Source organism: Dryobates pubescens, chromosome 17 (genome assembly GCF_014839835.1).
Source record: "Dryobates pubescens isolate bDryPub1 chromosome 17, bDryPub1.pri, whole genome shotgun sequence".
NCBI classification, from domain to species: domain Eukaryota; kingdom Metazoa; phylum Chordata; class Aves; order Piciformes; family Picidae; genus Dryobates; species Dryobates pubescens.
Window position 1 is genome coordinate 11137440 of NC_071628.1, and position 14040 is coordinate 11151479.

At 38.3% G+C, this 14040-nt stretch overlaps 1 protein-coding gene across 1 annotated transcript in view; it reads right to left on the reverse strand.

Annotated features, from left to right (window-relative positions):
- The window catches only part of ADAMTSL3 (ADAMTS like 3), a 185765-nt gene that overhangs the window by 28162 nt on the left and 143563 nt on the right, over nt 1–14040 (reverse strand). The window contains exons 16-20 of the mRNA XM_009897286.2: nt 13581–13867; nt 6198–6327; nt 4923–5115; nt 4081–4260; nt 3165–3318 (exon numbers count right to left, since the gene is read on the reverse strand). Of these exons, the coding sequence (XP_009895588.2) occupies nt 3165–3318; nt 4081–4260; nt 4923–5115; nt 6198–6327; nt 13581–13867 (944 nt within the window). The remainder of the gene's footprint in view (nt 1–3164; nt 3319–4080; nt 4261–4922; nt 5116–6197; nt 6328–13580; nt 13868–14040) is intronic.

Here is a 14040-nt window from a genome sequence, read left to right on the forward strand (position 1 = left end):
TAGATGAAACTGTCCAGCTGGGAAGAGATGGGAAACACTCTGCATTGGTACTAGAAAAGATTCCAGTTGTATTTGATGACCTAGCCTTTTGGTATGTGACAAGAGAAAAATCTCAGAGCCTGTAGATGAGGTTCATTGAGCCAGGAAATGGACACACGAATCAAGCCGCCTCTCAGTATGCCTACATCTGCCATCATTACTACAATTCCAGTTGGTAAGTACATAAAAACCCCACAACTACTATACCAATGGCACACCAAGTGGTATTTGAAAAACTGCATTCTTAGATACATATGCTTCAAATATGCTGTGAAGAAATAGGTGAAAAGCTAAATGCTTCGAGCATTCAATAAGTGTGTACACTATATGAACTACACCCTAGAGTGCATTCTTATGCTTATAAAACAAAATGGTTATTTTCAATGTTTTGGGTAATGAGTTCAGACCTGTGGGGATATCATGGTTACATAATTACACAGCTTTTAAATCAGTATTCGTTATCCAGATACATGGTTCCCTCAACCATTTCATGTGCTGCAACAAATAAACTGCTTTCTGCATTCAGTTTACAAAAAATATGAAAGTAGTGTCCTGGTTTTAATAAGTTATTGGGCCCAAAATATTTCTTTTTAGGGAAGTGTTCCAGTATTAAATACTCCATTTCCAAAATCCAACTTACAGACACAGTAAGTGTAACTTTAAACACACAAATTAAAATATTTCAGGCTGTGGTCTGTTTACACTAGTTATTCCAACATGGAACTAAACCCAGAGCATACTTATAAATATATTAACAAGTCTCATCCATTCCATTAAAAAAAAAAAAAGGACCACTAAGTCTCATTAGCAGCTCAACAGCAACAGGTGTGTATATTTTTACTGGTGACTGGTGAGCAAAGGTACGAGTGAAACAAAGTTCAGAGCTGTGGCTGGCAGGTCATATAAATATATAAGGTCATATGAATATATGAGGCCACATAAGTGTACATTTTCTAGATCCTTAGTATCATCCAATCTTGCAGCTGCTGAGGTAATAGAGTGTTTGGGAGAGGTTTTTGCCTACAAGGTACATCTTGCTAAGGGTTAGATTGCACTGCAGCCATAGGACCTCATTATCACCTCGTACAAATCCATCTGCATCTATGACCTCTAATGGTCCTCTACAGCTTTATAGTTGGGCCTCAGGTCCTACTGACCTCTGGGCTAGACTGGTGATATTTCCCATTTCTCAGATCCCACAGTCAGAAATGTTTCTGAGTTAATAAGACTTATTAAGAAGAAAATAGCTATGCTTACCAGTCCCATGATAAAAGATGAAACAGAAAAAGACTGAGCACTGTCATGATGCAGTATAAAAGGAGCTCATCTGAACCATGAAAGCATAATCTTGAGCAGTAATTTCAGAAACACTGCCCTCAAAGGCAAGACCCCTACCAGTACATATGACATACACAACACTGAATTGACTTCACTCTTCGCAATTAGCCACCTTCCTGTTCTAGGGCTGTGCTAGGTTCCTGCCTTCATTCACCCATCAAGGGAGCCTGAATCCATGGCTGCCAGAGAAGATGCCTCCCTTCTGCATGCTCCTGCTCTGCTACTGACAGCTGTTCCAGCTTCTGCTGCTGCCCTGGCTCCTTCTGCAAAACCCAAACTAGAAGTATGAGTGTGGACATGTCTCATGCCTTCTCCTGCCCTCCTATTACATACCCAGGGAACTGCCAGGGAGATCTGAGCTGCAAGAGCAGCCGTGGTTGTGGAGATGGAAGGAGCAGTCAGTGACTCTCTTCTAGGACTTTGATTCACACCCATTCAGGACTATTACACACCCCCTGCAGTCCACTGTCCTGCTTTCTTGGCACTGTGGTTGAAGCTGACAGTGTAACTTTAATATCAGTCTGCGCTAAGCATTTTGCTAACCAGCTACACTGCCATTCAACTATCCACAATTAATTAAATTCGGATAGATATGCAGCTCAAAATATTTTATTAAACCTTATGCCAAGGACATTCCTGGAAGTCCACAGGGCTTTATTTAAGTGGAGTTTTGAACCTCAGGATTTTGGCATGTTAATCTGAAACACAGGCCAGGAAAAGAAGTTTCATATTATGTATGAATCAGTAATTATTCTATTTCTTGTTTTGTTTTGTGAATAAATTTTAAGGCAAAGCCCAAAATGTCTAAAGTAGCTATTTTTGACAGCACTATGAATTGGGTCAAAACATCTCTGTGATCTATGATCAAACACAGGCCATTCATGGAAGGCTTTTCATTTTCTCCCACCTCGAAACTAAAATCTCGCATGTTTTGCTTTCTTTTCAGCACTCTGTTCCCCAAATCTACAAACTATTTATAGTCCCCTGCACAAAGGAAGGGGAGCACAGGTTCAGACATAAGGAACCTGAATTTAGAGCTGTCTATTGTAAATGACTGTAAATAAACATACTCTATATCACAAAGGTGTTTCTATCACAGCAGTGCAATTAGTGCAACCACCATTACCACCATAACCAAACCTCCTGTGCCCAAATCATACCATTTCTATAGACAATCCTGCTTAAAAGATTTTTATATAGTCAGTAATACAACACTGGATTTTTTGAAGAGTGTCTGTACTATCATCAATTTCTGCAAAGCTCATGACACTGGGATTCTCATTTCTACAAGTAAAGATAGAAATTATACCTGAAGTTATCACTGGCACGGAGTTTCAGGTTTTGAATTCCACCATGCTAAGCAAAATGTCCAGTGCAATACAAATGTACAGTGAAAAGACAAGCCAGAACTGGATTCTTATATCTTCTAATGTCCTTTGTAATTTATAGACAATTTATGGATTTCCCGCCCCCCACCCCTTGTGATAGCGTACAGGATAAAGGAAAAATCAGATCAGATGGATGTAAGCATAAGGGTGAGAGGTATGTACCATTAGGGTGTATTCAAAAACTACTTCTTGAAATCATAACCTTTATTTCTGACTGGCAGAAAACATTTAAAATCAATCCTGTTATTACTGGCCTAGTAATTATGACATTCGGTTTATGCCAAATTAGTAATGTTGTGAAAGTATAGGGTGATGAGTGAATTAGCCTGTACATAGATTTTTTCTTTATAAATAGATCATTCCAAATCTGCAAGCAACTACATAAAGTAACATACTTACTCTTGCAAGCATTCATCTGACAAGACCTTACAAGCAGTGAAGGAGACAAACTACTGCACGCTGATCCATTTAATGTGACATATTGGCCCTTTGCTGTTAGGCTTTGGCAGGCAAGCTTCCTTCTCTGGATTCCAACACCGCAGCTTACTGAGCACTGTGAAAGGAAGGATGCAGTCAAACTGAACTTGGTGTCCCATGCCACATAAACTAATTTTAAACCATTTTGTTCTTTCTTTTCTTCTGAGTGTGCATATTCTACTTCACATGAATCCTTGTGTTATCCAGATATTAAATTCTCTCCACTTCTCCAAACAATAACAATGTAAGACAGACAATTTCTTCCAGCAAGCAACTCAGGAACAATTAAAATAACATGACAGTATTTCTTTATGTCCAAGCACAGGCAGAACAGAGTAATGAGATCTAGTATCTAAGAGAAACAATTCAGCACATTCTAAACAGTTTGTGTTAAATCTCTCAAACCTTTCTCCTAGTTTGTATTGTATGAACCTTCAATTGTAGCTAAATTCACTTCTGTAAATGGTTTTGAACATGGAGTGGCAACAAGCTTGCATTAAATGGGAAAGGAGGAGGAGATGTTCTAGAATAATGCAATTATTTCCTTTTTGGAAGCCATAATATGAAATAATTGTTAGCCACACGTGTCTGGTAGAATGCATTGGCATTACGGCCTGTCCTTCGGCAACTGAAACAGAGCTCAGGAAAGTGGCTATGATCAGTTTAGTTGTAGATAGGGATATGCAACAACTGTACACACAGGTCAGTCCAGGTACATGCCTTGAGAAACCTTCAGATACCCTGTGAACTTACTGGTCAAACACTCATTCAAGAATCAATCTTTGGAACTCACATTGCATTTGAAGCTTTTGGTTCACCATTATTGAGAGCTGCTCACCTTGGACCATTCTCCAAAGACTACCTGAGGAGGACAATCAACTTTTGCACATGGTTTACTAGTTGGCAATTTAGGTTCCTGGCAGGTTTCATCAGAGAGTTTCAGGAAACTTCCATCTGTCAACAGCTGCTTACAGTGCACTTTGCGGGTCTGAATCCCTCCTCCACAAGTACGTGAACACTAAAAGGGAGAACATAGCACACAGCACACCTGCATGGACATCTGTGCTCACCCATCACACTGTTGTTGTGCACAAACACTGTAAGCCTCCCCCCATAACTATATTCTCTTGAGAAATGACATCTACTTTCAATTAGAAAGTAAGTAGCACGTAGAAAAATCTTTTGTTAAAATGTTTAGCTAATATAACAGAGTTTAAAAGTCACACTACCTGAATGCAATTAACTAGTAAGAATCTTAAAAAAAACAACAGGCATCTTGAAAATACCCATGAATCTTACACATCTATGGCCCTCACCAGTTAATAAACCTGGTAGGAGCTTAGGAAACCTGGTCCTTGAGATAAAAAAAGAGCAAGCAGCAATGTCTCCAAAAGCAGGTTATTGCATTTGGAGAGCATAGAAAGCAGAGGTTATGTCTAGTTATTGGTATCCAAACCTTCTGAAATCTTACAAAGGACTTTATACGTCATCCTGTGACTGCCTACTTGCATAGTAGTCAAAAGCATTATTTTTGATCTTGGATTAGTTTGCTCTAATGAAATCAGCTGAAACACTTAAGATACCCAAGTTTAAGAGCTACCTCCCATGTTATTCCAGCTACAGAACTGCAAATCTGTTGCCAGAGTAATGCATTTAGCTATTTCTGTAACCCAGCCATACCTGCTGCCACTCTTCAACATGCCACGCAGGGGGACAATCGATCTGGTTACAAGCTTGTAAAGAATGAGGCTTTTTGTCTTTGCACTCCTCAGGAGCAACAGCAGATCCTCCTGGCTGCTGGCAGTACACATCTCTTGTCTGTATCCCGACCCCACAGGTAGCTGAGCAATGTCTCCAAGAGCCGCTTTGCCACCTGTTCCAACAACACAGCCAGAAGTACACATTTTAGCAACATACTTCAGACTGGAGAAGCCCAAACAGATCCTAGTAAAAAATAAATCATACCTAAATGGAGCCTACTTAAAAATAACTAAAGGTGTAGTTATTGATAGATGGCTAAAACATCCCTTTGGCTTGCTGGAATGCAAAATTACAAACCAGATTTATAAAGCTAGAGGTGATGAGGAAATGCAGAAGTTATTAACAATAAAGTAATAAAAAGTCACAGCCAGACAAATTCAACTCCAGCATTTACTTTCAGAAAGCTCCTCACACAAAAAACTCAGCTTGTTGGCAACCTGCTGACATTTACATTTATACATGTAAACATGTAAACAGACACTTTGTACATTTACAAAACTTCCTCTAACTGTGTGTGTTTTCTAAAAAACATCCTGCTCCTCTTAACAACTTCTCTACATTTTGCAAGAGGAGTTTTCTGAAAACCTGCAGAAACAACATGCACAGAGCTCAGGGATGTCAGAGATCAGATGTGGGTAAATAAGGCAGTGCATGTCAAAATGTCACATATGGCCCTTTCAAGCAACCAAATTAGCTAGGATTTCTTGGACTTTGACTGAGTTTGTTCTTTGCCTAGAATGTCCAAATAAGCATAAGAAACCATGAGAATTAAGTGGGGCTACTAAAAAAAGCATCAACTTAAAATACCTTTCAATCATAATTTTAACTTTTTTTTTTCCCCATTCACTATGGGTGGAAAGCAAATATTCTCCCCTTTTCTGAGAAACTGCCTTAAAATTTGCCTTGTACCACAGGAGTTAAAGCTGTTTCTCCAATGCTAGCAAATATCTGCACAGAAGAGATTCATTTCAGAAAACATTCCCTGTTTTAATAGGGAGATGTGAAGAGTGAAAAAGGAATGAACAAGAGAAAAAAAAATCAACCCAAAACCTTAGTAAAGACAGAAGTAGTGAAATATCATCCCAAAGCAAGCCCACAGGCCAGCAATCTGAACCCTTCCTAAGAAAGCCAATGGTTATTTAGGTCACATTAACCATTTTCTTGCCAAAAGGCAATTTCATTACTACAGTGTACCTTGGAGGGCAAAGCTTCATATTGCAAGCATGAGTCATTGGTGGTGGTCTCTTGGAATTGTCACACAGGGTTTCGTTGACAGCTTGTTTTGTCTCTACATGCAGACACATTGCAATGGCTTCTTGTGTCCCTGGATTAAAAATGAAAATACTAATGAAACACTGGAAATGGAAGAGACTTCTGTAAAGCTTATTCTTGAGCAATGCCCAGTAATAAAAAACTCTAAATATCAAATTAGATAACAGGCTTTGAAGTTACATCTCAGTTAAAAGCCAACAGACATAGTTTATACATTTAATGCTCAAAAGAGAATTATTTCTAGCACTTCTGTGGTATTTAAAAGACATGATTCTACCTCTGAAAACCAACAGAAAATAGGATTTTCTGTCTGTCCACTGGAAGATGCTATATCTGCCTGGTTTGGTAGTGGTCCCAAGCCAACTACTGGTTTCACTGTCAAAATCAGGGTAAATGTGATTTCTTCTCACTTACCTGAATTTTAAGGAGCTAAAGATCTGCAAGAAATGTATGGAAAAAAAAGGAGAAAACTCACAAAACTATACTCAGGAGAATGGCTGACTCAGCACAAAAGCTTTCTCACAGGGGCTAAGAGGTGCAATAGTTCTGCTGAAGGCAGAAAATCTAACCCAGCCTAGAGGTTTCCTCACTTGTGAATGCTCCTGGCACCTTCTGATCTGCAGCTCTTGCTACCTGGATCTTATTACTGGAGCATGAAAGGTCACTAATACTTAAATTTCTGTTGAGTCAAAATGAAATGTAATATAAGTTTGCTTTAGAACAAGTCAGCTTAGCAAACACACATTTTGTGAACTACTTTTATTTTAAATATGATTATTCAATTTTATATATCATAATTTTTAGCATGAAAGCCTTGCTCAATTTCAAAGCTCAGTTGCATGCACACAAAAGGCAAGATGAACTGGTGAAGTTCTTGGGGGATTCTGTGTACCTGGGATGTCCTACAAGCAATGCTAACAATCATAATAAAGTAATAAATAAATAATCTATAATAAAATTATAAACAATAAATAATAAAATAGTAAAAATTAAATAACAAAATATGTATTTTGTTGCTTCCAGGTAAAAAAAAAGGGATTTTAAGGAGTCCCAGAATTTATTTTTTCCATTTCCTTCCTATCTTTCACTTTTCTCCAGTAACTTTGTAAGGATATGAACTTGCTTTGAGCAGCAGGTTATATTTATTTGCTTATGATCAACTTGTAAGGTTTCAAAGGGAGCTGTATTTTTAATCAGAAACCTTCACTAACCACTTCATGGTATCACTGATGACATTACCTCAAAACATCACCATTATTATTACACAAAGGCTACTATAACTATTCCAACTTCTGTGTCAGCTGTACGCAGTGACTGATTTCTTGGCACTGTTGATCATTGGCCGTTCGGGTTTCAGTGGGACTGATAAAATATCTTACCGTGAAAGCTTATTCTTTATGCCAGCTGTCCTCATCTCTCTCATTTTCTCTACAGCAACGTTTATGAGCACTGTCATTCTTTTCATAAACCAAAGCTGTTCCTCCAATCTATAAACACTTCTGACATAGTCCAGTGTTTCACCCAGCCCAGGACACAATCCCCCTTTGTGACACCTGAACCAGCCCAACTATTTCAGACACTTCATCAGGTGTGAACTGACCAGCAGTGATTTTAATAATAATGTAGATTCCAATCCCTCTCAGGCTCTCTGGTACACCTCTAGATCCCCTCTGGGACTCATTTTCAATTTAGAAAGATCTTGGTATATAAATGTTTTGACTACATCTTCAAAGTTATGAATTTTTATAGAACCTTACATTATTGACAACCAATTCGGTTATCGTATATCAAAGTATTGATAACTACTTTATCATAGAACACATGCACTAAAACTATCTTACTAACAAGGCTGAGAAGAAACCTTTAACAACTACCATGACTATAATGCAATGCCCAAAGATGACAAACAAATAAATAAATCTATTTTCTAGACCTCTAGTTTTCTCTGGAGACTACCATCCAAGAGAATCAAACATTTTGTCTCCAACTGATCCCCACGTGTATATATAACAGGCGCAGCCTCCCTGTCCCTTTATGCAGGGAATGCACACATCTGACTGCTTACAGGAGAGAAACCAAGGTCTAGAAATTGTGTTCTGGCACAACCAGAATGACATTACCAGACAAGAATCAAGCACATATCAAGCATCCATATAATCTCTGGTTTTGGTCAAACTCTACCCTGTGCTACCAACCTTCAGTTTTGGTGACCTCACTGTGTTCCTGTGGGAAAATCACACTCTGAGGTGATGCTGCTCTGGAACAGGTTGTGATAATTACTATCTTCTTCTTATCTCACACAAAGAAGGGAATGAAATGAGATTCCTTTCAGACCATTTAGGTTGGCAATAATCCCATGGGAACTTTTTATCTTGGTGCTATGAAAACTAAACTGGCCAGCCAAATGAACAAAAGGCATGTTGCACAAGGTGATGGTTTTGACTGCAGCTTGCCACCTGGAGTTCATTAAATCACTTGTGCCTTGCAGCATGACCCACCTAGCTTTAATTGTGTTACCAGAAGAAAATGTTGATATGCGGTGTATCTTTCACTTCACATTACTACAGAGCACAAACGGCTTCCCCAGAGGGGCTTTGTTTTGATACTGTAAGTACGACACAGCTATTGAAGAGTTGTTAAAAACCTAACACGCACTCCTTTTTTGTTCCTTGGTTCTTAGTTCAAGAACTCTATTCAACAAATAACTACACTTTATTGATGCAGCACTTGGTTGAACTTAACTGTCACAGTGTCCTGACCATTAATCAGATTTCTCATCCTAAAATGTAGTTTTCCATTAGTTGGGAACTTCAATTACTGATTAATTTCTTATTCTAAACAGATTGGAAAACAGAAAAATCTACTATTCAAACAAGCAAAGTTTTATATGTATGACTTTCTTGGCTTGTAATATAAACACAGGAGATAATTTAACTAAAACATTATGTATGCAGCAAGGAGCAGTAAGTATTTTTACAGTAATCTGATGCACTATTGTAGTAATTATCCTACTATTCAGTGAAATAGAATATTTTCTATTTTAACCCAGCATCTATTATTAAACCACATACATTTACATTCTTTTACAAGCTTTTCTGTTCAGTGAAATACCCAGTGCATGAAGCTGTGTTAAAGATCAGAATGCTTGAAAGCAGCCCAGACATTTTGTTTTGGTCTTTTTCGGAGTACAAAGAAAATGATGGCGGAAAGCTGCTGTACAAATAGTAGGAGGGGGAATCTGTTCTCTATACCTGTGAGAGGAAGGACAGTAATTTCTTTCTATCAGTAGTCTCAGTCTGGTGGCAGTTTAAAAACAGTATAGATACTATCAGCTTTAATCAGAAGAAATGCCAAGTCCTACATACGATTGAGCTTCTCTGTAACTCTGCTGAAACTGGCACTGTTATTTATACTCCCTCTCTAAAACAGAAAACAGTGTCTGTTTTCAATGAAACTGGTTATAGGGGGGACCAGTTACCAAACTGCCTACAACAGTATGGCAAATGCTCTCAATTTTATATGCAAGTCTCAGAACAGTCATTGTTTTTCTTAAAAGCCCTTAAAGTTGGATAGAATCCATTAATTTTCTAAGAATCTCAAGTTTCTTATAAATAAAATGGTAAACTTTAAGCCATTATGATCCAGGAAAAAAGCCTGAAAATACAACTTGTGGCTTCCATAGCCACAAACTATAGAGAAAACAACAGGAAATGAATAAGTATTGTTTAATCACATTATTTTTAAGACAATGTAATCACTTCAGTGGCTTGAATCATATTTTTGTAGCATGTGGAATATAAATAATAATAATTACACTGAGCTACCAAAATATGCCTCTTGCAATAAAAGGTATTTTTTAAACAGGGACCCAGAAAACATTCAGGTTTTTCTAAAAATGGAAAACATCCTTTTAAAGTATTCTAGAGTAGCTAAATTCTTGACAAAACTGAAGAAACACTACAGATTACAAGAAAAACATTTCTTTTCCTCAGGCATACTCTTAGGTGCACTCTGGGGTGCATTAATAAGAGTGTGGCCAGCAGAATGAGGGAGGTTCTCATCCCCCTCTACTCTGCCCAATGAGGCCACATCTGGAATGCTGTGTCTAGTTCTGGGCTTCCCATTTCAATAGGGACAGGGATCTACTGGAGAGACTCCAACGAAGAAACACAAATATGATTAAGGGGCTGGAGCATCTCTCCTACAAGGAGAGGCTGAGAGACCTGACAATATTATGAAAATTAAACTTAACTTATGCTGGGGGGTCTCACATCAGGACCAAAGTTCTTTAGACTGAAAAAAACCCACCCCAACACAGTAATAAAATGAGGCAAACCCCGAGAGCACTGAGAACACGGCTGGGAGATTTTCAGCTTGTGATTTCTTTATGCCCTGAAGACAAAAAAGTTTTTGAGCTTCCAGGATGGTTCCAGAGTTCCCTTTGGATGTTAAAGGTGACTCATGACAAACTGGTCTGGACAACTTTTATCTGCACTCATAGAAAAATGGATGAAAGAAGTATTAAATGTGCTTACAGGCATAATACAATATAGCAGTCCTCAGAAGTTTAATGGCACTTCATATGCTGCCTGCCAAGTCACACAGATTTGGTGCAGAAAGTGTTATTAATGCTCTATTACCTGCTAAATACAATGAATTGGAAAGTTAAGATAATACTTGATAAAGCCTTGCAGATCACTTCCTCTATCAAGTTCTAGAGCCTTAAAAAACAATGTTTCTGTTTACATTTTTATGTCTGCTTTAGAGAGGGACCAGAGGAGAGTTTGAATTAAAAGTCTAATCTTGTACATGGGTTATTAAAAAAAAAAGTGCAGGTGACAAGAACTGAAACAAAGATTTAGTTCTTGCTTATAAAGTGGTTAAAAAGATTCCAGCTTACTTAGACCCTGCAAACTTTTCCCTCATTCAGAAAGTCAAGCACTAAGAAATGGGGGTAGGGAGTTCTAGGGACACAGAATTCCATAGAAATTTATTTTAATAGCCACTGCTAGATACATACATCCTAGAGAAAAAGTACTTAATATAAGTTACATTACACTGGGACATGCTAAACTCAGACAACATATATTTCTTGTAACGAAACAGTTCATCTAATTGAAATGAGATTTGAACATAAAACTTAGCAGAAATGGATCAACTCCTTTGAACTACACAATGGAAAAATAGTAGACAGTGAGATCATTAGTTAGTACATTGCAGTAAGTTGGAAACAGAAGAGCTGTCTGGTTCCCTTAAAACTACTTATCGTCAGGTAATTTTTGGTCTGTTTGAAAGCCTTTGCCAAGACAGTGAGAAAACCAGTACTGATAGAACAAAAAACAAACAAACAAAATAACCAAAAGGAAAAAAATAAAAAATCACTGCTACCTAACTAGCCTAACAGTAGAGGGACTTCTGAAGCTTGTAGTTGATAAAATAACCTGACAAGTTCCCCCATTTCCCAGGAGCATCGCATAAGAAAAATGTCTAGACAGTACCAATGACATCGCAAGAAGTCTGAAGAACACACACAGATATTTTCTTTCAAAGTTCTTCAAACAGATATTTCTATTTTGTAGCAAACAAATGGTTAGATAACTATGAACATCTAGAAGACAATTCTGGGTCAGGCACCTCCACAAATTCATGAAAGGGCCCCAAGTCAACAACACAATTTACACTCAGGTCCCTCAGGAACACAATTAAGCTGAGCATGGGATTCTGCACATCAGACATTTTGAAGTTCCTTCATGCCAGGAAATGAAACTACCATTTTCAGCACAGGCTTCTTAAATTACCATCAGTTTGCACCCCAAATTTTTATGTGAATATTTCTTCATGGACAAACTCACATGTGAAGTTGCAGGCAATGCAAACATGCACACATGCAATAGCAGGCAAAGATAAGAGATTTTTGCAACCTAGATGTCTGCTGATGTCCTCAAAATCCAAAAATTTTAGCATTTCAGAACACCTCTGACAAAGCCATTTGCTAAAAAGCAGTGGCAAACTGAATAGAAGATGACCATGAAATAGCAGTACATTACAAAAAGCAGTGATGAACTACAGATTTAGTAGTAATGAAAGTCTTATTTCCACTTTAAAGTACAATTTTCTAATTTTTGAAAACAAGTCCCTCATTAATTATGAAGAAACAAAGGCAGGCAGTCACAATGGCTGTCACTACCATGACACATTCATACACATATACTTGGACTATAGCCTCTTCTACTTCACCAGTCATAATGCCCACTGAAGACAGTGGAGGGGTGCACAGACACAATTTCTCTGATCACATGTGCTGCTATTCCTATGGTTCAACCCCATCAGTAAAGAAAAGGAGGCACGTATCAGTCACTCACCATCGTGCTGAGAGCATTCTAGGGCACCCCTCCCAGCTTCTGCCTTCAAGGTTTGAGCATATGAACAGTACAAAGAAGGCTGCTTTCTGTGAGCTCCAGACTAGCTTTCTGCTTTCAATTGTTTCTGTTCTCCCCTTTTCTACATTTTTAATTTCTTCTATAGGTACAACTGTCTTCACTTCCCACTGATGTCATCAGTCCTGTCATATATAGGTGTGTTCACAATTCCACTGCCTCCACTTAACACTTCATAACTCACTTGTGTTCAGTCCCAAAGTACAATATGTAGTAGCAACACCAGCTACCTTGTCTAGGAACATGTACTTAGGACGACAGGGAGATTCGATTACATCCAAAAAGGAATGTGCCTAACTACTTGCAGACAGATATATGGCACAGAGTTCCTACAGAGTGTTATAACGTACCAAGACCTAAACAAACTCCTGTTTGATCTTCAAGTTGGTGAGACTGAAAGCAAATTTCCCTAATTACAACTTTGTATCCTTACTCTAACTGAAAAAAAGGTAGCATTTTTGGAGATAGGGAAAAACATGGGCATTTTAACTCTGAAACTATACATTTCCAGTTCCTAGAAATAGAAAGATCATCTAAACATTCCCATCACTGATGCAACAAACATGTTGGTACCACCAACTGCCTGGCAGTCGAGACTCCTGCTGAAAGAAGACTAAACCAAGCTGGTATATCACCTACCCCTTGCACCTTACCTAACTAAATAAAGTCACTATTCGAATGCAGGATATACAGGAAACAAGGTAGTTTGAAATACTCTACAGATAATCCAAAAATAAGTTACAGCTTAAAGCTGCATGTTTTCCTAGAGATCAAGGCAGTTACTTTGGGGTAACACTAACAGAAGACCAAACAATGTCAAACAATGCCAAATTCTTACAACTCAAGATTAATAAACGCATAAAGGTACCTCCAAGACATGTGGCTGAACAAGGAGTAAACCCAATGTACTCCCAGTCGTAAATCACACTACCATCTTCAGCACGTGAAAATTCTGGTGTGTAGGGGACAGGATCACTGTCACAGGATGCCTGGTGACAGACTCGTTCTGTTGGTGGCTTCACATCCTCACACTCCTCCTCAGGCAGTTCAACCTCAGTCTGAGTAAATGCAAGAAGAATTCGGCACTTCACGTCTCGCACCTGTAGGCCACTGCCACACGTGGCACTGCATGGAGACCAGGGTTCAGGAATAAACCTGCAAGTAATAGCCCAGTAGACACACTGTCATTTTATTCTATATAATTGTGTCTCTGTGTGCACAAAGAGTCGCAACACAGAAATGTATGTTTATGCACAAAGCAGACAATACATAATACTATTTGATACTTAAATAGAATGCATAATCAAGTGACTTAAGTCCTTCATTTG